This window comes from Mercenaria mercenaria, chromosome 13 (genome assembly GCF_021730395.1).
Source record: "Mercenaria mercenaria strain notata chromosome 13, MADL_Memer_1, whole genome shotgun sequence".
Classification (NCBI taxonomy): domain Eukaryota; kingdom Metazoa; phylum Mollusca; class Bivalvia; order Venerida; family Veneridae; genus Mercenaria; species Mercenaria mercenaria.
This window is the reverse complement of record NC_069373.1, coordinates 55,758,848-55,786,808: the sequence shown is the minus strand read 5'-3', so window position 1 is coordinate 55,786,808 and position 27,961 is coordinate 55,758,848. Positions and strand designations below refer to the sequence as shown.

The window sequence follows — 27,961 nt, the reverse complement described above, 5'->3', positions numbered from 1 at the left end:
CAGTTTGCAGCCTTGAACACGCATCGCCCTAGTTATCGTGCAAACTCAAGTTTTAACCTTTAAATTATATCACCAAAGTTATTTTTTTTAGTTTCTTCCACTCTAAATTTTTATCACTATATTCTTTCTCTTTAGGATTTTGGCGCGCAAAACGTCTACGTTCCCGCAAGGGGTTTGACGTCTACAGAAGATAGAAGATAGAAAATACAGTTTTAAAAAATGTAAAACATAAAATATATAGCTTATTTTCACATATAAAAAGTTATTTTCGTAGGCGATTTTGACGCATGTTAATTGAAATCGCTAATTATTTCCTACGGTAATTGTTGGACTAAAATCATTTATTTTTGCTTTATAAATGTCTACTATAATAGCGAGCTCTAAGAGTAGGCCCGAAGGGCCTGCTCGAGAATCGAGCTTTACGGTAACGCAAGTATACTTTCACACTTGGTGATGGATTTGAAAAGTTTCGTCGGAAGTTTTAAAAAAACGCACCCAAGCGGACTGGTTCTCACAGGAAGTACTTCTTTCCGGAGTGAATACAGAACTTCATTCAATTGCTAAAAATTATTCATCACTTAACAATAATGAAAAAATGATTTCCAGTTGTTTGAAAAAAATATTGTTTTCATTTAAAAGATCAAGCATCGGCCAGAAAATGGAAAAAATGTCATAATAAGCAAAAAGAAACGGGAACGCTGTAATGACGTCACCGTGACACCGGCTTCCCATAAATTTTGCAACGTATGATATTCACTGTTATAGGTATGGTGACACTAAATGTAGACTTTTTCAGTGAATAGGTTCTCCTGACTTCTTGTGACTAGTGAATAGTTTCTTTGTGACAAATAAATGATGCATAATATTTTTAGATAAATCCAATTTCTTTGAGCTCGCTTTGAGGCTTTGCCTTATTTCATATTAATCGTATCTCTATATTGACATAAGATAAGTTTTAATTAGATATAAAAGAAAATAATATGGCTTATTTTCGCAAAAAAATCTTATTTTCGCGAAAATAACCTTATTTCGCACTTTAGGCACTCTGATAGATGGCGCTCGAATGTTTACAACAAATCGACTTCCGGATATCGACTTCCGGGAAGAAATTAACATTTTTATCAGTTTATGTAATTAGTCCATATTTTAATCATGATAATTCGTCCAAAACATGTCATTCTTGTTCTGAGGAGCCTTTCCTACAATAAACCAACTGAATTCTATCCTGTCAGCAGGCATGTTTCCCGGTTACTTGAATTGCAGCGAGCCAGTTTTCACTGCACTGCTAAAAGCAGGTCAATTTTTCGAAGTCAGCAAGAACAGCATGTTGATACGGATGTTCCCGACTCTGGACAACCTATGGAGGCTTGGTATTATGATGTGAAAAAGGATGGCAGGCTTTTGGTTCGGTCAGCAATGGATGTCCATGTTCAGCCACTTGACCCGCAGAAGCATCCGTCGATGAACAAACTATTTATTAATATCCTTTACATGGGCAAAGACAGACTTTCTAGCTCAGAGTTAACAGCTCTTACCAAGCAGTACATTGTAAATGTTGACCTAGATGACACAAACGAGGAAATGGAGATTTCTATCAAGCACAAATCAAGCCTACCTGTGCCAGCACTTTGCCATCTTCAAGTTCCGATTAGATATGGTATGCTTAAATATGACTTTGTATGTTACTTAAGGTCAAATTTTATGGTTTTTAAGGATTAGATTTATTGATAATGTAAGCATTATTCATAATAAATAACATTAATTAAACCAAACTTTAAACAATATTTATCTGTAACTTAATCATGCCTAGAAATAAGTGTCTTTTTGACAGAATGATAATGATAGATTAACCACACTATTTCCAAGATTTTTATAAACGTAACATCAGGCGTTCGGGTGGGCATCAAACTTGGTTTCCGCACAATAACTTTAGTTTGAAACAAGCTATAGACACCAAACTTAGCCTTTAGATAGATGGTAAGGAGACGAAGGTTGGGATAGCATTTGGGGTCATTTGGGTCAAGGTCAAGGTCGCTGTTGCTAAAAATAGAAAAATTGGTTTCCGCACAATAACGTAAGTAAAATTAACCTTGGCCTATGGGTAGCTTATAGAAAAACCAAGATTGGGATTGTATATGGGAACATTGGGGTCAAGTTAAGGTCAGGATAACTTATTTAAAGCAGCATGCCTCCAGATTTAGCTAAAAAATAATCTTTCTTTCAAATGAAAATTAGAATATGAGCTTTTGTTTCTAAAATATTTTAAAAGTTCCAAATCAAGAAAAAAAGATGACTGCGTCGGGAATCGAACCCCGGACCGCCGCGGCAATAAAGACATTTTCCCGTTGTAACGAATAGCGCTATATCTGAAGTAGTGTCATTATCTTCAAAATATAGATATTTATAATCGCGACAGTTTACCTGGAGTAAAAGCATGACAAATGCTTTTCGATTTTCATCGTAAAAAGTAGTAAAAACAGCAAATTCTCATGTGTTTCTATAACATAAAGTTTGTCAGTAATTTAGTTTTAAAGCCTTCTTAAGAAATATAGCATTTATTTCAAGATATCTAAAAAAAAATTTTTGTTTGTTCTCGAACGATCTGGAGGCATGCCGCTTTAATCTTCAAACTTAGAAAATTTCACGTTGGAGCAGTGGTCTAGAGCATGGGGCCACAAGCTACTTTTTAGTCAGTGGGGCGGAAGGGCATCGGTTCAAATCCTACTGAGATCCAAAAATTTTTTTCTTTTTTTTTTTGTGATAAAAAGGTCATGGTCAAGGTCACAGTTACTAAAAACGGATTTTTTTCCTCTAAAAATAGATTTTTTTCTCAGTGTGATCATCAAAAAGGTGGTTTCGACTTGGACTTTCATACTGCCACCAAACTTTGTGTACAGCAAGCTTATCTGAAAAATTAGGTTTGAATTATATTTGGGGTGACTGTTACTAAAAATAGAAAAATGGCTTCTACTCAATATCTTTAGTTTGTGTACACTTATTGTCAGTATACTTGGTGTGTAGATAGCTTTTATCAAACACAAATGGTTGGGAATGTATTTGAGGTCACTTTGATCAGGGTCAAGGTCATTGTAGCTAAAATTAGAAAAATGGGGTCATATTTGAAATAAAAAGTACCGTAGGTTTTTTTGCTGTGGAAGGGAAGGGTGTCCGTTCAAATCTCACTATCAGATATCAAAACAAATTATTTCCTTTTTTCGTTTTTTTTTTGTGACAAAAAGGTCATTTTAATGCCATTTGGTAACTAAAAATAGAAAAATATGGTCATAGTTATAATAAAAAATATATGTATAATAGAATATGACCATTTTTTTTAAAGAACCTGTTGGTGTGATGCAATTGAAAACCTGGTTTTCGTGGAATTTCCACGTTTCTTGTTTTTCATCATTTTGAGAATGCCACCAACACCAGTGGAATTGGGAAAATGCTCTCAGAAATTGTCTTAATTGGGAAAATTTGCAAATTACCAAATTCTATGTAGTGATATTTTTTGTGTAAGATATTAATGGATTGCATAAATTTCAGTGATTGTTCAACAGTATAACTAATGTTTTAATAACCAAAATGCATATACAAATTAACAAAACTATTTTAAAGCAGCAAAGCACTTTAAGGTAACTCTCATTTGGGAATTTTAAATTCAGAATTGGGAAGAAAACATACTTTTTTGCATAGGGATAACCTCCTTTTACCAGAGGTAAATTTATAGGGGGAAAAAACCTGAACATAATTATAGGCATTCCATTAAAACTTGCAACTTTTGGCTAGACCCAGGCTGATATTGTGTTTTAAGACTTAATGTTTGAATTTCATCAAGATTATTTTATTGTCTCAGTTAGAGCCTTTTGTAGTTGTTTTTTTTCACCATTTTTGTTATTCTTATTGTGTCATGTGTCATTCAGGTATAGATGTTTGCTGTAGCAAAACTGGAGAGGCATCGTTGGAAAATTTGGAGAGCGAAAATATTCGAGTCCGTACACAGCAAGGAAACTGTACATTTAAAAGCATCAAGGTATTGCATATTAATATGTAGCGAGTGTCTTTACATATCATATCATAACAAGTGCTTTAAGTTACTGGGCTGTTTAAACTTGCTAATTCATTTAACTATACTCATACGTTATTATTATTTACTTTACATTAAAAGTTATAAAATGAAAATATGGTAAGTGACTTGGAAATAACAGTAGAGACCATTTAGTCATTCGTATTTTTACATGGTCATGATGGTGTAAACATTTTCTGACATATTATTCGCTTACCTCAATGATTTGCAAGAATTCATGTGTTAAATATTAAGTGTAAGGATATTGAAATTGTTTTAATTTTTTATGTCCAAAATAGGATATTACAAAATTGAATTTGGAGAACAAAATAATTCTGATTGATTGCAAGCTTACTGACTGATAACAGGACGGCGTTTGAACTAGTCTCCAAATACAAAATATTTTATCTGAGATTTCGATGAATATTTAAAGAACTAGTAATTTGTATAACTAGTCAATTCAAGTCGGGACATATTTACTACATCAGTTAGATGAGCTGCGCCATGAGAAAACCAACATAGTGTGTTTGCGACCAGCATGGATCCAGACCAGCTTGCGCATCCGCGCAGTCTGATCAGGTTCCATGCTGTTCGCTGTCAAAGTCTATTGCAATGAGAGAAACCATTAGTGAACAGCATGGATCTTGACCAGACTGCACTATGTTGGTTTTCTCATGGCGTGACTCAAATGTCACTCTGTGTAAGGTATTAGACCTATAATGACAGCAATTTCCACTTCATTTGTAACTTTTGCTATCTCCAGTTACAGTGGAAAGTCGTAAGAACTACAAAATAGCATAAGAGAATGCATTATTGCATGGAAAATGCTTATTGTCAATACATGTCAAAAACCTTGATTTAACTAAAAAAAACATGAAAGACTGAATAGAATTATGAGAAGGAAAATAATCTTTAAGTTAGTTCATCATCATTAGATTGATCACCTCATATGAAGCACATAGTGACTGTGAAGTTTTGTTCTCTAAGATTGTATGTCCTCTAAGGTTGTATTTCAAAGTCAGGAGTGTTAAAGAACTAAAATTGTATAGCTGATTTAATGGGGGCAGTAATGATTCTACTGTTATATTAATATAAAGAAACAAATATAGTAGCCAAGGGGTTAAGGTCACAGACTTTAGATCACTTGCTGTGCACTGCTGCAGGTTAGAAACCTATCTTGGGATGTAGAATTCTTACACGTGAGGAAGTCCTCCAACTGGCCTATGGAATGTAGGTGGTTCTACCCTGAAGCCCACCTATGCCTGAAATTTTACCCGGAGGGGCACCTTGGGTTTTCCCTCACCATCAGCAGCTGGAGCGGTGGTCTGGTATTGGTGCTCAATCCGGGGTTATGAGTTTGAGCCCCACTGGGGTCATGGCCACACCTTCCCATGTGACACCAGTACTAGATTTCCAGGAAGCCAACCAGGTTTTTTTTCCTTCATAATATGGGCCATTAATAGGCCCCTTCCCCTCAGAACTTTCTTTAAAATCATGCAGTTTTCCCCAAACATTGACTTTACGTCAGGTTTGTTATTCCCCTTTGCCCAAATACCAAGCTATTTTTTCCCAAATCACAGGCCTGGTCCCCTTCCCCTACTAGTAAAAAAAACTCCTGCCAACTCAAATGTGGTTCAAATAAGCTTGAATCTTTCATCACAGTCAAGCTAAAACAAGTAGGTATAAACTAATTTAAGCAGGAAATCCAGCATAATCACCTATAATTATGGCTGTGTTTAACAAAATGAAAAGCAAGTATAATTAATAGTGTATATTCAGCAATTTAGCTCCGACCTTCCTGTTCAATATTGCTTGTATGTGATGCTCATACAGTTAACATTGTCAAACATATGTCCACTATATTTAATATTTGGATCACAGCATTCTTCATTATGTCTCCCCCCCCCCCCCCCCAACTTCTCACACACACACACTTGGGGAGACATATTGTTTTAGCCCTGTTCGTCACACTTCATTTCCGATCAATAACTGGGGAACCATTGACCTAGAACTTCATAGGGTGGCATGGCTTATGGAGTAGCAACCTCTATTGTTTGGGGTCACTTCATTAAAGGTCAAGGTCTGATCAATAACTTGAGAACCACTTGACTCAAAATGTTGAAACTTCATAGGATGATTGGTCATGCAGAGTAGATGACCCCTATTGATTTTGGTGTCACTCTGTTAAAGGTCAAGGTCACAGGGGCCTGAATATGGAAAACCATTTCCGGTCAGTAACTTGAGAACCATTTGACATAGAACCTTCAAACTTCACAGGGTGATAGGACTTACAGAGTAGATGACCTCTATTGTTTTTGGGGTCACTCCATCAAAGTCAAGGTCACAGGGGGCTGAACATAGAAAACTCTTTCCAGTCAATAACTTGAGAACCACTTGACCCAGGATGTTGAAACTTAATACGATGATTTTAAATGTAGAGTAGATGACCCCTATTGCTTTTGGGGTCACTCAATCAAAGGTCAAGGTCACAGGAGCCTGAATATGGAAAACCGTTTGCAATTCTTAACTTGAGAACCACTTGGCCCAGAATGTTGAAACTTAGTAGGATGATTGGACATGCCAAGTAGATAATCCCTATTGCAGCCAACCATCAGTGTCTTTTTGACTTTCGCTCCTGCCCCGTATTGACTTCTTGCCTATACGACTATGTGTAGGGGGAGACATGCACTTTTCTACAAAAGCATCTTCTAGTTTTATATACTTTTCTCATCAAAGACATATTTGATAATGATATTTTTATCATGCAACTCGTACAGTCATCATTGGTGATTTTTCCATTGTTTCTTCATTTGAAAAGAAATAATCCAAGAAATTTATGTTATCACATAATCTTTAACTGTATGCATATGTTAAAGAAATGCTACAATTGTATTTTATGTAGTGGAACGGGTTTATAAATTGAAATTTTTTCATTTTGTGGGGACATGGAATTTCGCGGTTTAGACCAGAAAATTGGCTATTTTAGGGCAGTTCTAGAGTCATGGGTTTCAACTTCCAAAGACAAAGTGAAAGAGAACTTCCATTTGTTTGTTGGATTTAATTGTTTCATCTATCCACGAATAATTATTCCCCCCACCCCAACCCCACCACGAATATTACTGAACTTAACCCTTATCATGCTGGACAGGATTGATTCTGCCTTTAAGACCAGTGTAGATCATGATTAGCCTGCACATCTGTGGAGTCTGATCAAGAACTTCACTGTTTGCTATTCAGTCAGTATCTTTTTGGTTAGCACCCCTTTTAACAGTTAATAGTACTGTCCAAATTTAAAAATGGACAAAGTCATTATAGAAATTTAGCAGGGTTAGGGTTAAAGCATAGTATGTTTTCTATTTATAATACCTGCTGATTTTTAGAAAAAAATCATTTTATATAATATGTTCTTTGTTTGTAACAATTGGTTTTATTTTCAGCGAGGTTAGCACCAAGTGGAAGACCATATAAATTTAGTCTTTGGTTGTAATCAAAGTGAGTTTGGGTATCCCTATAGTGATACTGCTCTTTTAGAAATCAAAAACTACATGTCAGACCTAGCAACCTACACATATAACATATGTGTTAAAGATAAATTTACTTTTGTACATATATAATTACTATAATATATAATGTAACTTATCTTAGTTTTTCAACACAGCTTCTAATTTATAGTTTATATGAGTTTTTCAATAAATAATATAATTTTTGCCATTTAAAAAAAAATCAGTTCTGTGTAAGATAGATACATGTAAATTTGGAAAGCTTTTACTGTAAATTCATGAAGTAATTTTATATTGCATATGAATTACACCTGTGTTAAATAAGTTCATGTATTGATAATTCATTTTAAGTTGAAATTTCTTAAATGAAATTAAAATTATTTAACATTTAGTATCTATGAATTAGAAATACTAGTTTGTGAGAAAAGTAATGTATTATCTATGAGCAGATGATCAGCTGGTTTTATTTTTGTTTACAGGGATTTAATGTTGATGTACAGAGCAAAGAAGGCAGTGTCATGAGTTCGAAAGTGCTTCAAGGGAATGTGAAGATTGTATGTGGTGGAAATGGGGTATGGATCTATTTTAATTATCCCCACTCCATCCCCTGTGAGCATTGCATTCATGTTATCATACTCACTGTGGGAAACTTCCCAATTTCACAATATCTACTTCATAGGCGTAGGAGCAAGTTTAACTTTGTGGGTGGGGGGAGGGGGTCCCAAACCTTTACACGCTGAACTGTCTGCAGTGTAAATCGGACAAAATATGTATTGTTCTAATCAAGCCTGCCATTTTGATAGTGATCGTCCTGTCCGTCCGTTCGTTCATCCGTACGAGGTTAACCAAATGGGACCGTTTCGTCTAGCATCAGTACCCCTTACTAGAATTACTTGATACTAATGCAGATGTAACCTGTGACGATTCCTCATCTTCAGACATCACCTGACCTCAGTTTGACCTTGACCTTGACCTCATTTTGGACTTAGGTTGCTTTATATGGGCCATCTCTTGGTTAACCAAATGGGACCGTTCCGTCTAGCATCAATATCACTTACAAGAATGAATTGGTACTAATACAGATGTAACCTGTGACCATTCCTCATCTTCAAACATCGACTGACCTCAGTTTGACCTTGACCTTGACCTAATTTTGGACTTAGGTTGCTTTATATGTGCCATCTCTTGGTTAACCAAATGGGACTGTTCGTCTAGCATCAATACCACTTACAAGAATGAATTGATACTAATACAGATGTAACCTGTGACCATTCCTCATCTTCAAACATCACCTGACCTCAGTTTGACCTTGACCTCATTTTGGACTTAGGTTGCTTTGTATCGACAAGAATACCACATCAAGCATTTATTGAAAGCAGCGCCTTGTTTTTACAGTATTCGGTTGAAGCCCTGAATATACAATCAAAAAGCACTGCATTTGTCTAATTGTGATATAAAGTTGTGGAAATATTCTTTCCCTTGAACAAACGATGACAAATGTAAATACATAACGTTTACATGCATAAACAGGCTAAAAACTTACATCGTTTTTGCAGACACTCAAACCGGAACTGTAGTGATGCACTCAATATTATCTCTTTTTATAAATATAATCGGAACAATCCTCGGTGCGTACGAGGTTTCAATACTCATCTTATTGAAAGAGACAAGTAAGAATGTATGGAAAGGCCAAATACAAATCAGAAATCAGGTTGAAAAGAAATATAATTTATTATGATACTAAATAAATGTTATATTAGACTGCAAGACGTTAGTTATATCTCTTTTTCAAAATATTGGGGGGGTCAAACTATAGTTGCCCCCCCCCACCCACCAATCATAGCTTTCAGGGGGCCAGGACCCCTTTGGTCCCCCCGGCTCCTATGCCTATGTACTTTTCTAATTACTGTCAAATTAACCATCAAACCTCCATTAAGGATTGGTATCGGTAAGGGCACACATCTTGTGATTAAAGGTCAGGTATCCTAAGGGTTAAGGTCACTGGGATCAGACATTGCAATAGTGTTGATAAAAGTTTTACAACGAGCTTCTCAATTTCACTGTTTCATTTCAAATTCTGCGCTATATATATTAAGTCACACATAAGGATTGGTCTTCGTAAGGGACAGACATTTTGTTTATGATCTGTTTTTGCATGTGTTATATCTCAATTTCTATGTTTTCATCGTACCTCCCTCCCTCACCCTATCCCCACACCTTCATCAATTTTCTTTTTCACAAAACTCACCCATTGTTATCTTACTACCTGCATACCCTTTCCTCCACTTTAACAGCCTACTCACTGGCATTTAATAAAAAATATTCATGCTCCTTCCTCTTGAATCAAGAAACAAGGACGAGTCAAGGTTTGAGAAGACTGAGTCTTCTCAAACCTTGACTCGTCCTTGTTTCTTGATACATCTCTGTACCCCTTAATATTTCCCCATCTTCCCCTACACACAAAGATAAATATATTTGTACAAAGTTCTAATTTTTTCAGTCAGAACAACTTATTAAAAGTACAGATAGAGTACAAAATGTAAATTTAAGTCATATTTGGGCTTATGGTGAAATATTTCATTTAACATTCTAGTACATGATATTAGATAAGTAAGACGTTTCTGCAATGAACTTCAGAGGTAATGACTGAGAGGAGGGTATTACTTATTTGACCTGTCACTTATCTTGCTGTATCTATTGATGCTGTGGTAAGCTGTGTCTAACTGTTTTCATTTTGTTATCTCTGTTAATATTTCTTACAGTCTATAAATGTCGGTAGACTTCAAGGCCAGGTGGTAAACTGCCACAGTGATCAAGGTGATATCAGTGCCAAGGCCATTTATGCAGACAATGCGACCTTCACCGCTAACTGTGGTAACATACATCTTGGCAGTTGTCATGGCAACAGTGAGGTCAAAATAAATGAAGGTCATTTGACTGTGGGTATGTGTTATTTATCAGATATATAATAAATAGCATAATGATTAACCCTTAACATGCTGGACACAATTGATTCTGCCTTTGTGACCAGTGTAGATCATGATCAGCCTGCACATCCCTTTTAACAGTTAATGGTACTGTCCAAATTGAAAGATGGACAAGTTCATTATATAGATTAAGCAGGGTAAGGATAAGATTAGGTTACAGTTATATTCTGTTATAGTTAAATGATTTTTAATGAGAGTTTCATATATGATTTTACAGTTAAATGTTTTACACAGTGGATAAAAAGTACAGATTATAATATGAGAAAATGAAAGAAAAACAGTCTGTTCAGGTACTTTTAAAACAGAATGTGTAATTTTATCTTAAAATCTTGTCTGTCCGTCACTTGCGGATGTTAAGGTTGGTATATATGTTACTTTTCAGTCAAATTTTGAAATACTAGATAAATTTGCAAACCCCAGTCATGTTTTGAGATGGAAAAAGTGAAAGGCAACCAGATTATCATAACAAGAACAACTTCCCTTTAATTTACGGGTCAGAAGTGTGTAAGCTGTTGTGTGCATATATTTTTATAGAAGTTAAGCAGAAAATGTTGTGTACAGAAAAAGGTTTTTGAAGATGACCTTTTGCAATATGACATATTTACTCAGCCATGCAAATAGTGATTTTATAGCATAATAACGTCACACTTTTAGCCCTCTTAGTTTAAAAAGAAAATAAATCAGATCATGATAGAATATACAATGTTTAACAATAATTATATTTCAGATACTCTTGATGGTAACTTAAATGGATCCATTGAAAGTGGAAATACTCAGATAGCTTTGTCGAGAGAGGGCAATGTCAGTTTTGAAGTAGAAAGTGGTAATTTTTCTTTATTATTTATCTGATTTAGTATGTCTAATAAGTGGCTGATAAGACTATCTCAAAAGGAATTTTTATAATTATGTCACCCTTCAAAAAAGGTGTTATATTGTTTGTCTCATATTGGTTGTTCTGTCCACCTGTAGATACTTTGGTTTCCAATTAATTACTGGAGAAAGCTTTACTCTGCAGTAGTCCAGTTTCATAGGATGACTGCCTGTGATCAGTAGATGACCCCTAATGTTTTTGGGAATAGTAACTCAATGGTTAGGGTCACAGTGACTGTCAGACTTAAAACAGTTTCAGCACAATTACTGGAGAAGGCTTAGACCTACTGAGTAGAATGATTGCCTTTGGTGAATGGAGGACCAAGTTGTTACGAATGTTAAATAGCTAAAGAAGAAAGGTCCAGATAGCCTTCAAACTGATAATGGTTTCCACTCAGAAACTAGAGAAAGCTTGAGTCTGCCATGGTCAAACTTCATAGGAAGATTGTGTGTGGCCAGAAGATAGATAAGTATTTTGGTGGTAAGTAGGTCAAAGGTCAAAGGCACATTGACCTTGAAACTGAAAACATTTTCCTCAGTAAGTGGATAAGGCTTGGGATTATAGAGGTCAATCTTTATAGTGTGTTCAGTAAAAGTCTCTGAACATTTTTGGGGTAAGTGGGTCAAAAGTCAAGGTCATTGTGACCTTGAAAAGTTTTTAGTCAATAACTGGAGAATGCTTTTGCCTATAGTTGTCAAACTTCAGTGGTTAGTAGATGAACCAATCAGCATGTCAACAGTCAAGGTCACTGCCCTTCATCTTGAGACTGAAAACAGCTTGCATTTAATAAGTGGAGAAGGCTTAGGTTCAGAATTACACACTTATCACCAACTGGTCCATAGGGGTCATATGTGTTTTACAAACAACTCCAGGGATATGTGATATCCTCAAGACTTCAGTTGCTTCTAGTACTTGCTTGTGATACATACATAATACTTGCTTGCTTAAAAATGATTGTTTGTTTGCCAAATGTCACAGGTAAGAAAAATGTGCAGCCAGACTGGAAATTGAACTTCATGCCTTGAAATACTATTTCATTGCTGTACAGCTTGAACTGTAGGCCACCTACACATTTTCTCTCTACATGAAGTTCTAAATTGTGACATATTAGTTTCTGAGTACATCTACTATGTATTAATTTCAAATTTGGTAAAATAAACCAAGTAATATAGCCCTTGCCTATGTTTGTTGGCAGTTTTTTGTGCTTTTAAAGTGCTTTTTACCTGCATTGTAAATGAAGGAATATTAGATTGCCATTGATTAATATCTAGACTGAGTCCAAAATCAGCCAGTCAGATGCTATAGTTTTGAGACTGGCTTCCAAGCTTTTTTTTCTTTAGCCATACACTCTGCCTTTGGTTAAGTAATTTATTCATCCATTGAAAAAGTGTATTCTTTAAGTTATTTTTAGGCAGGAAAGTGTAATTTCTCCAGTTAAACATTCAGTTTGGAGTTGGGCTAGATCTTCTGAAGCTAGTGAACATTTTCAAAGTGTGATATCATTTTTTGCAGGTGATATTTCATTGAGTGTGCCGAAATCTCTAAACTGCAGCATGGAATTGTGTGGAACACAGATAGACATGGGGGAAGTGACTGTACATGACAGTAAAATGTCAGAGGACAGCAATCTCACAAAACTTGCAGGTTCGTAGCTATCATTTGGTGTGATTCAGAAAAGTGCTGTGTCATTATCATATTTGCCATACAGTAGAGCATCAATACCCCTTACTAGAATGAATTTATACTAATGCAGATGTAACCTGTGACCATTCCTCATCTTCAGACATCACCTGACCTCAGTTTGACCTTGACCTCATTTTGTACTTAGGTTGCTTTATATGGGCCATCTCTTGGTTAACCAAATGGGACCGTTTCGTGTAGCAGCAATACCCCTTACTAGAATGACTTGATACTATTGCGGATGTAACCTGTGACCATTCCTCATCTTCAGACATCACCTGACCTCAGTTTGACCTTGACCTCGTTTTGGACTTGGGTGCAAAATCTATTGACAAGGATGCCACCGGGAGCATCAAGCGTTTATTGAATGCAGCTCCTTGTTCCAGTTTGGTAGGAAAACTTTCCAAAAATTAGCTAAAGATTTTATGGAAATGGACAAGTTATTTCTTAATTTGTGAATACAGCCTGTTAAATTTTCAGTCTGTCAAGTATAACACTGACAATTTTAGTTTCTAACCTATGTAACAACCACATTGCTGATGCTCTGTTAAAGAAAACGAATAAAATCCTACTTCCCCTTCCTACTAATTTTGTGTGTGGTACCCTAAACGATAATTTTTTTAGGCCTAATGAATGCTTGGATTTTCGGGAAAGATTGGCAAAATGAACTCGTTATTGTTTAATTTTATGTTTGGAAAAAAATGTTATCGCAGCTGATGAGATGTATGTCAGTCTGTAAAGATTTTATCAGGTTGATTCATTTGCCAAAAAAATTTACATGACATGTTTGTATCATTTCTCCATAAGCTAGAAGGTGACGTATAAAGATGTTTTCTTCAAGTTGTTTGCATGACATATATAGCTCTGTTGTACACACAAGGTAGGATGTCATGCAAAATAAAGATAGTATATTTATGTCGGCTCCAACTTTGATAGAAAGTATTTTCTAAATAGAGAAAGTATGTTTTATATTTTAAGCAGTGTTGTAGGTATGTCATACTGTCTTGTGCACACCATTGAAAAGATATTTTCATATGTTCCCAAACGGCTTTATCTTTTTCTGTTCCCATTAGGCTCCATTTTTCCAGTTTAACGCAAAATAATCCCCGTTCGAAGAAAATATTCCAACAGAAATGATTTCTTGTTTTCCAAAGAAGATTCTTTCTATAGTCAGTTTTGTTCACTGATTTTTGGATAAACCAACCCTTTACTATTTTTATGGCTATCCTTAGTAGGAAAAATTAAATGTATGACTCTGCTGGTGAATTTTATGTTTTCCTATTAAGGGGACGCATATTGCTACATTCACAGTTCATACAGCAATGCGGAAGGGGTGCATATTCAAGAAATTGATGGTGGGAAAATAAAAAACATATTCCTAAACTGATATAATACTGATGGACACCTGTAATATTCAGTATTTTGTGGATAAGGATGTGGTACTATGAATGTAATAGGAAAACAGAGGTCTTTGTGAAAGTACATTCAACACAAAATATTAAGCTTTTGTATAAGGAAAATACAGGTTTTTTACAATAACAGTGTTCCAAATAATGTTGAAGGGATGAGATTTTCTTTCTAACACACCAGGTTTGCTTAAACATGTAAAAATTTAACGCCACGTCTGTTCATCTCTGGATGGACGCCATATTTCTCATTGATAAAAAATGTAAACAAAAAAATCAGAGTGGGATTAGCATTGCAAGGGCATAACATGACATTCTACACAATGAATACCTTAGAACAGATATCTGAGATGCTACACAGGTCAGGCGGGTTAAATGCATAATGTCGATCACTTGAAATTCATCTTGAAAAGGTGGTTTATTTTAGTTTGTTTACATGGTTTTTAATTTTCCCACGACTTCTCGGCGATTCACTGCAAATGTATTACTGCGCCGGACGAAAGGTAACTCTAATAAACAACGGGAGACAACTTAGGTGTCAGCACGTGTACGATTTTTAAAAAAACATGTCGATGATTATAATTTCTTATCAAATAATGAATCCTATTCAGATATTCGTCTTTAATATTAGAAAATTATTAATTTCTGTGGACATTTGTCAAATAATATTACTTACAGTGGACTACTTTGCGCATCAAACTGGTTTCCGCTTCAGTTGTGAGGCACTTCCGTTATACTTTTTGACAACAATAACAAAACACAAAATGAATCAATAAAGTCACTTATAAACCGACTGCTACTTAAATCAGTGTAAGTAAAGTTGTTGTTACAACATTATACATGTTCGTTACGTTATGAGATAAAGTTTATCTTGAACTGCATAATCCATTAATTACGTTTAGATGATATTGCATTTACAACTTATTTGACCCCGTTTTTACCGTGAATGACAGCATTCTCGTGCAACTCGTGCAAACAGAATTATGAAAAGTATGGTGGAGAATTCAAGGACAAATTATAAATGACATTAAAGTGAGGATAACTGTATATTCGTCCAGTTTTGATCATTGACATTCCTGCTGTTTATTAGTAACTTTTGTGAACAAGATTAGAATGTTGCTTTTGCACATATAAACATTGGACCTCTCAACCAAATTTCATACCTTATTTTAGGGATTTTTAAGACAATACAATTCAAAAGTTTGTTGAATGTGTTTTGATATTTATTAGTTCATGAATACCAAGTTAAAAATTAATAATGGCAACATTTCTAGGCCTTTATTGTAAGCCACATGACTTCTGTAACGATAAATGTTTAATGTATTAAGGGGAATATACTCTTTTAGTTTTGTAATGTGGCATTCCTTGACCACCGTATCTTTTCTTATGCACTACTTTGTAAACAAACTAAATAATGTGTTTTAGCTCACATATGCGAAATGAAAATCAAGACAGTGAACTTATTTCACATTCTTTCTTTAAATTAGAATCTGTAGGACATTGATAAATGTTTGGACAAAGTGAAGCACTATTATTTTCGCACCAAAAAGTCTTAATTGTTGACTTTGAATGTACACAAGAAGTCTTATGTAATTCAACAATAACTTTCTTGTTTCAGTTTTTCTCATTTTTATTTTAGTGAGCAATCCTTTGTGTACTTATAACAGTTGAAACAGTATTCATTTCATTTACCAAAACCTTGTACTTTTTTGCAGGTAAATTTTATAATACCCCACCCACTTTTTTCTAATTTCAAAGTATGCGTCCCCTTAAAGTAAAAACCTTTCAAAACTCATAGAATATATTAGCATTTATTGTTTAAAGTACCCAAAACTTGTTTACAGAAAGGTTTTTACACCATTTAAATCGAGTGTCACATATTTTTGGTACCAGATATTTTTCACTATTGCAGTTTTGGTGAAAACAATCCTGAAAAAAAAACATATTTACTGTAACAAAAGTTAAAAATGAAAAGTTGGATTATTGCTAAGTCTGACTTAGAAAAAAAATCTGTAAGATAAATTCTCTAAATTTCATAAGGGGATACTCCTTTGAGTGTCTGTGGGTAAAACTTGAAAAATAAAGTTTTTAACTATTTCAATTAGATGTTAAAAATTCCCATTTTACTTTATTAGTCAATACATTTTTTCTCAGTTTTGACAATTTGGATAAAAAATTCTCTATATTACCAGGGGCCTTTTCCCCAGAAACCCTAGAAAAAACGAATCTGTGTTTTTTAATTTGGTACTGACTCTGTAATCCAGATATTTTTTTCTCTAATTTTTTACCTTCATGATAGATTTAAGTATTCAGACAGATGTTCCTATTTCTGGCATAAATTCGATTTGTTTATAATGTTTTCAAATACACATTATCCCGGTCATTGTGCAGCATGGCAGCCCATAGGGGCAGATCTAAGAAGAGAGAGCACTTTGTTTGCTTACGTTAAATCAGATGAAGCAAAAAGATATTGTAAAAGAGGTACTGATTTTCATCGCTGGTGATGCTTGTAAACTTGCATCGTATCCTCCTAGAAAACTGTATTTTGAGTTTCTATCCAACCGTTAAGTTTAAGAATTTTTGTTTGAGGTCAGGGAGTAACATTAAGATTTACAGTTTAAGTTTGATATTCAGGGTCGGGGAGTAACGCTTAGAATTATGCAAAACCTTATCTAGAGTTCTGCTATAGTACAATATACAGTTAATTATCAATTTCAGATTTAAGAACATTTGAAATTTATTTATTTGTCTCTGTTTTACAGGGCATCTTAGTGAGGAGCCGGTGAAAGGAACCATAGAAACACGAACAAATAAAGGAAGAATTCGGCTGAGTTATTACGACTGGTTATCGTCTTTGAATCTCAGTGGAAAGTAACATGGATATACTCATGATTGAGAAGATACAATACGAGATTACGTGTTGAATTATACTCCTGTTATTGTTTTTGTTTTCGTTACTATAAAAAAAATGTGAAATTATGAAACTGCCTATTGCATGATAAATGTAGAAACATGGTATTATATAGTGTGAGATCATTCATTTTCATGGAGGGACAAATTTTCATGGTTGTGACAATCCACAAATTTAAATCTCAATGAACTAAGAATATTCTATAATAATATAATAATGTTTTCTCTTTGCAATTTGAAATGCCTGAAATTAAACACTTTTGAAAACCAAGCAATTTTATACCAATGAAATTAAATGATATCACAGTATATGGAAAAGTAATGTGTCAGTGTAGATAGTTTTTCTCATTTATGAGTGGGTATTAGGAATCTTATACTGGTGTAAAATAATCTTTATCTCCTGTCTCACACTGGTTATGCACTACTTTATTTAAAAACCATTAATCTGCTTATGCAGGGATATCTTCCTTTAAATCATGAAAATAACCGTAATGGTGACAAAATAAATCTACATCCCCATTTAGATTGGGAAAAGAGAATACCACCCTTAATTCTAGACAGAACTCTTCTATTTTTATTTTTTTTTAGCTCACCTGAGCAATGCTCAGGTGAGTTTTTCTGATCGCTCGATGTCCGGCGTCCGTCGTCCGTCGTCTGGCGTCTGTCGTCTGTCGTCTGTCGTCCGTCGTCTGTCAACATTTAGCTTGTGTATGCGATAGAGGCTGTATTTTTCAATTAATCTTCATGAATATTGGTCAGAATGATAACCTTGATGAAATCTAGGCCGAGTTCGAAAATGGGTCATCTCGGGTCAAAAACTAGGTCACTAGGTCAAATCAAAGAAAAACCTTGTGAATGCGATAGAGACTGTATTTTTCATTTCTTCTTCATGAATATTGGTCAGAATGATAACTTTGATGAAATCTAGGCCGAGTTCGAAAATGGGTCATCTCGGGTCAAAAACTAGGTCACTAGGTCAAATCAAAGAAAAACCTTGTGTATGGGATAGAGGTGGTATTTTTCAATTAATCTTCATGAATATTGGTCAGAATGATAACCTTGATAAAATCTAAGCCGAGTTCGAAAATGGTTCATCTCGGGTCAAAAACTAGGTCACTAGGTCAAATCAAAGAAAAACCTTGTGTATGCAATAGAGGCTGTATTTTTCAATTCTTCTTCATGAATATTGGTCAGAATGATAACTTTGATGAAATCTAGGCCGAGTTCGAAAATGGGTCATCTCGGGTCAAAAACTAGGTCACTAGGTCAAATCAAAGAAAAACCTTGTGTATGCGATAGAGGCTGTATTTTTCAATTGATCTTCATGAATTTTGGTCAGAATGATTGCCTTGATGAAATCTAGGCCGAGTTCGAAAATGGGTCATCTCGGGTCAAAACTAGGTCACTAGGTCAAATCAAAGAAAAACCTTGTGTATGCGATAGAGGCAGTATTTTTCAATTGATCTTCATGAATTTTGGTCAGAATGATAACCTTGATGAAATCTAGGCCGAGTTCGAAAATGGGTCATCTGGGGTCAAAAACTAGGTCACTAGGTCATATCACGTAAAAACCTTGTGTATGCGATAGAGGCTGTATTTTTCAATTGATCTTCATGAATTTTGGTCAGAATGATTGCCTTGATGAAATTTAGACCAAGTTCGAAAATGGGTCATCTGGGGTCAAAAACTAGGTCACTAGGTCAAATCAAAGAAAAACCTTGTGTATGCAATAGAGGCTGTATTTTTTCAATGATCTTCATGAAATTTAGCCAGAATGATTACCTTGATAAAATCTAGGCTGATTTCGAAAATGGGTCATCTGGGGTCAAAAACTAGGTCACTAGGTCAAATCGAAGAAAAACATTGTGTATGCAATAGAGGATGTATTTTTCAATTGATCTTCATGAAATTTGGTCAGAGTGATTGCCTTGATGAAAACTAGGTCGGTTTTGAATATGGGTTATCTGAGGTCAAAACTAGGTCACTAGGTCAAATTAAAGAAAAATCTTGTGTATAGGATAGAGACTGTTTTTTTCAGTTGATATTTATGAAATTTGGTCAGGTTGATTGCCTTAATGAAATCTAGGTCGAATTTGAATATGGATCATCTGAGGTCAAAAACTAGGTCACTTGGTCAAATCAAAGAAAAAACTTCTGTATGTGATAGAGGCTGTATTTTTCAGTTGATCTTCATGAATTTTGGTCAGAATGATTGCCTTGATAAAATCTAGGTCGAGTTTGAACATGGGTCATCTAGGGTCAAAAACTAGGTCATATCTAAGAAAATGCTTGTTTTATCGCAAGAGACCAATTTTTTGGTCCAATCTTAATGAAAATTGGTCAGAATATTTGTTTCCATGAAATCACTAGGTCAAACATGTTTTACACTGTTATGGAGTGTTTCTTAGGTGAGCGACCTAGGGCCATCTTGGCCCTCTTGTTTGTATTTACATTGTATTTATTTTAAAATTTTTTTGACAAATGTTGACATCGGGTGTATTACGAGTGGTAGAGTCCCATTGAACCTATGCTCAATAAATCTCACTTTGCATTAATTTTGATGAAGCTAAATTCTCTGATAACGCATTGGATATCCAGATGGGACTACAGTTTAGAATGAAAAGCTGTAGTAATTCATTTCAATTAAAAGAAATTGTGAGGTTTTTTTGTAAATCAATGAATACAGCTGTTGTACCAAAGACTGTTATTGCTCAAAATTCCTTAAGAAAATAACTTGACCAAGCTTTCTGTCTTGTCTTTTTATTTGTTGCATTTTTTCCAGGCCATGAACAAATAAATCTAAAATAAGAAGTATTTTCTGATTGTCTGTGTGATTCTCAAAAAACTGTCATATCGGGGAGTGATAGGCGTTATTAACAGATGAATTTTTTTATACATTTTTGTTCTTGTATATTTTTCTTCAGATTCATATGTTCGTGAAACATTTTTAAGCCTTTCATTTTTCATTTGCTACAGCATTGTTAATACTCAAAGGAACCTAATTTTCATGGATTTTGGGGTTGGGTCAATCTGCAAAATGAAGATCATTTTTTAAGATGAAGTCAGCAAATCCATATATCTGTAGGAGGAAAATTAATGGAAGTTTGTGTATCAAAATTTAATGATTTTACAGTATTCCCTAAAAATATTCTAACATTAAACTAAAAACTAGCATCTCCAATTTGAAAATTTAGTTTTCTCATATTTCTTTGATAGAAATGTGTGTTGGCCTAAAGTCCACATTAATGACCAGATTTAGTTCATACTCACATTCAACAATTCTTGTGGCAAGACCTACAAACTGACTTATATATAGGTGACCTTGACTTTCATATGACCTTCACCTTCAAACTTAAAACCTCAATAAACAATATTTTTGGTCCTACAGTCAACATAAATGACTCACATTTAGTTCAAACTCCCACACAACAAACCTTAAGGCAATACCTACAAATTGACCAATGTAAAGATGACCTTTATATGATCTTAAAACCTCAAAACAAAACACCTTTGGTCATACACCAGGGGGCATGATTTTGCATTTTGAAAACACAGCTCCATGTGTCTGTATTCATTGATGTGACACACATTTTATATTACAATTTTCAGTAATATTATTGCAAATTGAGTTAAACTAAAATCATCTGAAAATATTCTGAACTAATGGCAGGACTATAGTGAATCTCTACTCACTCTAGCGTCAGTGGCTAGAGCTCCTGGGCTTACTTAAGCATAATATATGTGGTCCTTGGTCATTGTCCTCATATTCTCTATGTTTTGATTGCTGGAAACCTCGGATAACATGAGCAGTACACTCATTGCCTTGTGAACCTGAGCAGTTGATATTTTACTGTAACTGACTTGAGATATGTTATGAAGTATCTATGTAAAGGATTAAATCATTTTTTCTGGTGTTCATGCATGTGTAAACCCTGCCGAATAACATACAAATTAACCCTTAGCCTGCTGGCGGCAAGTGATTCTGCCTTTACGACCAGTGCAGACCAAGATCAGCCTGCACATCCGTGCAGTCTGATCATGGTCTGCACTGTTCGCTATTCAGTCAGTAATTTTTCAGTGAACACCCCTTTGAATAATAAGTGGTATGGCCCAAATTGAATGATGGACCGGTCCATTTTAGATATTCAGCAGGGTAAGGGTTAAATACAGCTCAAAATGGCCTTATGTTAAATGTCTGCATTAAAAGGCAGGCATTACACATACTTGAATGCTAGAAAAAATTAGATCTTATAACTCCAAGTAAACATGTTTAAGACCACTTTAACTTCTGTTTTATCTCGATATCATTTTGCGCAAAACTGAAAAATATATTCCCAACTTTCTTCCTATCCAGCTGTGCACGAGTAGCATTAAGAACTTCCATTTGGTCTTAACATTACTACTGCTGTTCTTGTATAGGTAGACAAATCTGTACTATCCCTTTTACACATGTCAATGTCTTAGAAATAAAAGGTTGTTGTTAAACTGTACTTTTGACAAAACTGAGAAAATAAAACTATGTATTTTGTTTTGCAGATTTCTGCTAGTTGCCACCTATTTACTTCATAATTTTTGTATCAAAAATCACATAATATGCAATCTTAAAAGGTTGTAAGTGGCAGATACGACATTTTTCTTCAGTAGGTATTTTTAAAACCTACCGAAAACTGGGTCGTGAGTAACAGATACGACCTAATTTTATTAACAAATGTTCTTTTTAGCTCAATAAATAAGGTCGCATAATAATGATTTTATGATCAAGTTATGACCATTTCAATATAGTTGCCAAAAATGTATAGGTCATAAAGGTTGCAAGGAACAGTTACGACCTTATATTTCTAGGATGTCAGTGTGTATTTTCATTCATATTTTGATGGCAGTGTTACCAGAAAATTGTATCAGAATATTTTCCTGAAATATATATAATCCTGATGAAGGTCCTAGTTGACCGATGGTAGTCTAAACATCCCCGTTGTTTGACGTATTGTTCCTCTATGAACCCTTTATTATTGCAATAATATTCTGAAAGCTGAACCCAAATAAATTTAAATACATGCTATAAAGCTTTATTTCATCTTTGATGTGAATAATTATGTTCTTTTGTTAAATACAATGTGTACTGTATGGCTGTAGAATTGGTGCAGTTTTTTTCTCAGTTTTTAGCTCACCTGAGCATGAAGTGCTCCAGGTGAGGTATTGTGACCTGTCATTGTCCGGCATCCGTCGACGTGCGACTACATTTGCCTTGTGAACACTCTAGAGGCCACAGTTGTGACCCAATCTTTATGAAACTTGCTCAGAATGTTTGTCATGATAATCTCTAGGTCAAGTTTGAAACTGAGTCATGTGGGGTCAAAAACCAGGTCAGTAGGCTAGATCATAGGAAAAGCTTGTGAACACTCTAGAGACCACAGTTGTGACCCAATCTTTATGAAATTTGGTCAGAATGTTTGTCTTGATGATCTCTAGGTCAAGTTTGAATCTGGGTCATGTGGGGTCAAAGACAAGCTCACCCGGTCAAATCAAAGGACAAGCTTGTGAACACTCTGGCCACAGTTGTGATCAATCTTTATGAAACTTGGTCAGAATGTTTGTCTTGATGATCTCTAGATCAAGTTTGAAACTGGGTCATGTGGGGTCAAAAACTAGGTCACCAGGTCAAATCAAAGGAAAAGCTTGTTTACACCCTAGGGGGGCACATTTTTGATTCTATATTCATAAAACTTGGTCAGAATATTTGTGATCATGAATTCATGATTGATTTTAAATCTGGGTCATGTGGGGTCAAAAACTAGGTCACTAGGTCAAATCAAAGGAAAACAACTCTTGAGGCCACTTTTTTGTTTTGCTCCAATCTTTCCAAAACTTTGTCAGAATGTTTGTTTTCATGAAATGGACAAGTTCAAATCTGGATACTGTTGGGTAAAAAATTAGGTCTCTAGGTCAGATCAAAGAAATGCTTTTTAACACTCAAGAGGCCACGTGTTTTGGTCCAATCTTAATGAAAATTGGTCAGAATATTTGTCTCTATTAAAACACTAGGTAAAACATGTTTACACTGTTATGGTGTGTTACTCAGGTGAGAGACCTAGGGCCATCTTGGCCCTCTTGTTTTAATTATATGTAGTCTTCAAGATATGAATATTTCATGAACTTGACCTTGTTGGTTTTCAACAGTTATAGGTACCTGAATTGTATTTGCAAGGGGAAGGATATAAAGTGGTTTTAAACCTACTGCTAGAGGCACACCTGTTTTTGTTAACATTTATTGTATTCTATGCACTTAGCCAGACGTTTCATGCTAATGACGTAAATTATACTTTTGGATAATCATTAGTCTATGCAAAAGTATCCAGTTTCTTTGTGCTGTAAAATGAAAATGATATGATCATGTTTTATAGTAATGTTTTACCTACTGTCTGATCCATCTAATAAATGACAGGGGTCTTTCCATGACTTGCGGCTTTATTTTGCAAGATCCTTTTATATATACTATACATCATCCTAAAGGTCGCCAAGGTAGTTGTAGAATCTTCTTGAATTTTTTTAATGAATATACTTTTCCATGGTAAAAATTGATGCAGACACAGCTCCTTTCAGTACCTGACACACTATTTGCTTAGAGATAAATGGGTAAGCAACTTGGTGGGATTATTGGGCCATGGAGTAGAGTATTCCAGTTGCGATGACAAGTATTGAAAAATATTGTTGGTAGTTTTCAGCCTGAAAAACGAGTCTAACTGAATAGAAATTAGAGGAGAAATAGAGGTGATTTCTTTGTTTCAGTGTAAGATCAGAGTATTTTTTCACACAGACCCACATGCATTAGATTCATGTAAGAATCTAACTAGATATCCATGTTTTATAATACAGTACATTAAACAAAAACATTTTCTTTTGGCCTTTGCAGTGTCATACACAACATCTTTACATTACTCATATCTTTATGTCAGAAATGTTAAATGTTTTTCAGAAATTTATTGTTTTTGTTAACATTTCAAGAATGAAAGGGCATTTTTTTCAATTTCTTGTAAGAAATTAGATTTATCAAAGTCTTTAGTAATGTTAATTAAGTTTATGCCCCCGAAGGGAGGCATATTAGTTTTCAACTGTCTGTCCGTTGGTTCATTCGTTCGTTCGTCACAACGTTAACTTTTTGCATGAAGGCACTTATCTCGCAAATCACTGCATCCACGACCTTCAAACTTCACATGCTGATAGTACTTATTGAGTACACGACCCCTACTGACTTCGGGGTCACCAGGTCAAAGGTCAGGGCGCTGCGGGGCATTTGTCACCATTAGTGACAGCTCTTGTTTATAAATAAAATTTTGTTGATACTAGTTGCTTTACATAGAAAATTACAAAAATGTTTATAATGTTATGCTATAGATTAAGGGGAAAAAGGAAAAAAGTACCCCATGTGGTTCAGGGACGATCTGTGTATGAAAAGAATTGGAACCACTGCCTTACCCTTGCATGATTGTAAGAGGTGACTAATAGGGTCTTAACATTTGGTTTTGCTGTAACTCTGTGATTCCAGCAGGTATGCAGATTTTGATTCCATACCTCATGTATTTATTTCGATGTAAATGAGATGTGAAACCAGAATTTGTAGTCCTGTTTGGCGCCATATAACCTATACTATGTTGGTGCGCTGTAAAACCCAAATAAATAAATAATGGAAAAAAGTGAGTTTATTAGGATCTACAATATCTTTTTTTTCAGTAAATTTAGCTATGAAATCTGTATCATGAAAGAAGTACTTCCCATTTCTTACAGGATTGAATTTAGTTTGAAACTGGACAAGGAACTGTATTTTTATATATTATTGCATGATTTTTGTATGTTATGTACCTACCGTTATATTCAGCACTACCGGTAATTAAGTCTTAAAGTACGAAAAATTGTCTGAGAAAATTTAGTTCAGACACCGTGTCTTTTTTAGACAAATTTTGTTTATTATTATATTTACCATTTCAGAAAACACTTTTGGACTGCTTCATGTTTTCTTTTTGTAACCTTTTTGTGGCTGTAAAATGCGTTTCAATGCTGGTAAAATTATGTTATGTAAAAAACACTTATTGAATACCTTGCCTGTCAGTCAACGTATAATCACATGTACAGTCAGGCTTGTTAGTAAGACCACTACTGTACAACCTGCCTTGAGATCACATCATTTTTAGCTCGACTATTCGAAGAATAGGGGAGCTATCCTACTCGCCCAGGTGTCAGTGTGAGCGTTGGCGTGAGTGTCACACAAATGTTAAAGTTTGCGTACCACCCCAAATATTTTCAAAGTCCATTGAGATATTGCTTTCATATTTTGCATACTTGTTTACCATCATGACCCCAGTCTGTAAAAAGGAGGAGGCAACTCTATCAAGCATTTTGACTGAATTATGGCCCCTTTTCGACTTAGAATATGCTTATTGTAATGTTAAAGTTTTACTCATTGCTTATATTATACTATCAAGCACTGAGAATAGTAGAGCGCACTGTCCACTGACAGCTCTTGTTTTCCTTCCCAGTTAGCTAATAATAGCACCATGTGACCACCTGTTAACACAAACCACCTTTTTGCTATATCAGTGGTGGTCTCTGTAGACAGGTTTTGCTGTTAATATTGTTTTGCTATTTAGGAATGGATAGATACTGTGAAAGCATTAATATTTGCAGGGGACTAATTTTCATGGATTTTATAGTTGTGTTAATCCACAAAACTTTGCAGGGGACTAATTTTCATGGATTTTATAGTTTTGTTAATTCACAAAATTTTGCAAGAACTAATTTTCATGGATTTTATAGTTGTGTTAATCCACAAAATTTTTCAGGGGACTAATTTTCATGGATTTTATAGTTGTGTTAATCCACAAAATTATGCAATGGACTAATTTTCATTGATTTTATAGTCTTGTTAATCCACAAAATTTTGCAGGGGGCTAATTTTCATGGATTTTGTAGTTGTAGGCTAATTTTCTTGAATTATATAGTTGTGTTAATCCACAAAATTAAAACCCATACAATTTCCATACATTTAATCTTCTAAACTTAAAATCCACTAATTCATTTCCCCACAAAGTAGCCATTTTGGGCAAAACCATGTAACTTTTGACCTGCAAAATTAAATGGTTTTACAGTACTCAAAAAATTCTATAGTATGTACAGAATTTGACCAGCTTACTGCTTTGCTTTTGTGAGGAAAAACTATTTTTGTTTCTATTTTGTATATTTAATTTGTCAGAATAAACTATTAAATAAAAGAACAAAATTAATCAACTTACTTATTTTTATATTTCAATGTGTCAGAATTGAAAATTCGTAAGTGAAAAAGAGTATTTTGAGAAAATTGAAAACACTGTATTTTTAACTCACCTGAGCACAAAGTGCTCAAGGTGAGCTTTTGTGATCGCCCTGTCAGTCGTCAGATTGTCCGTCTGTCGTCAACAATTTGACTGTTAACACTCTAGAGGTCACAATTTTGGCCCATTCTTAATGAAACTTGGTCAGAATGTTACCCTCAATAAAATCTTGGACGAGTTCGATATTGGGTCATCTGGGTTCAAAAACTAGGTCACCAGGTCAAATCAAAGGAAAAGTTTATCAATCTAGAGGCCACATTTATGACTATATCTTCATGAAACTTGGTCAGAATGTTAATCTTGATGATCTTTAGGTCCAGTTTGAATCGGGGTCATGTAGGGATAAAAACTAGGCCACCAGGTCAAATCAAAGGAAAAGCTAGTTTACAATCTAGAGGCCACATTTATGGCCGTATCTTAATGAAACTTGGTCAGAATGTTAATCTTGATGATCTTTAGGCTAAAATTAAACCTGGGTCAAGTGGGATCAAAAACTAGGTCACAAGGTCGAAAAGCAACGAAAAACTTGTTAACACTCTAGAGACTACATTTATGACTGTATCTTCATGAATCTTGGTCAGAAAGTTAACCTTGATGATCTTTAGGTCAAGTTAGAATCTGGGTCATGTGGGATCAAAAACTAGGTCACCAGGTCAAATCAAAGGAAAAGCTGGTAAACACTCTAGAGGCCACATTTATGACCGTATCTTAATGAAACTTGGTCAGAATGTTAATCTTAGGATCTTTAGGTCAAGTTCAAATTTGGGTCAGGTGGGGTCCAAAACTAGGCCACCAGGTCAAATCAAAGGAAAAGCTTGTTAACACTTTAGAGGTCACAGTTTGGCCCAATCTTAATGAAACTTGGTCAGAATGTTACCCTCAATAAAATCTTGGATGAGTTCGATATTGGGTCATCTGGGGTCAAAAATTAGGTCACCAGGTCAAATCAAAGGAAAAGCTTGTTAACACTGTAGGCCACATTCATGGCAATATCTCTATGAAACTTAAACAGAATGTTTGTCTTGATGACGTCTAGGTCAAGTTCGAATCTGGATCATGTGGGAACAAAACTAGGTCACTAGGTCAAAAACATCTAAGAAAAAACTTGTTAACACTCTAGAGACCACTTTCATGGCAATATCTCTTATTAAACGAAACTTAATCTGAATGTTTGTCCTGATG

At 34.9% G+C, this 27,961-nt stretch overlaps 1 protein-coding gene across 1 annotated transcript; it reads left to right on the top strand.

Moving 5' to 3' along the window:
* The first annotated feature begins 1,066 nt into the window (after positions 1–1,066).
* On the top strand, positions 1,067–26,692 carry LOC123528507 (protein FAM185A-like). The gene is made up of 7 exons (XM_045308269.2): positions 1,067–1,657; positions 3,921–4,030; positions 8,043–8,135; positions 10,326–10,506; positions 11,278–11,373; positions 12,934–13,065; positions 17,270–26,692. Exons 1-7 carry the CDS (start codon positions 1,153–1,155, stop codon positions 17,380–17,382), a joined length of 1,230 nt encoding a protein of 409 aa, XP_045164204.2. The 5' UTR covers positions 1,067–1,152; the 3' UTR covers positions 17,383–26,692.
* Positions 26,693–27,961: the final 1,269 nt, after the last annotated feature.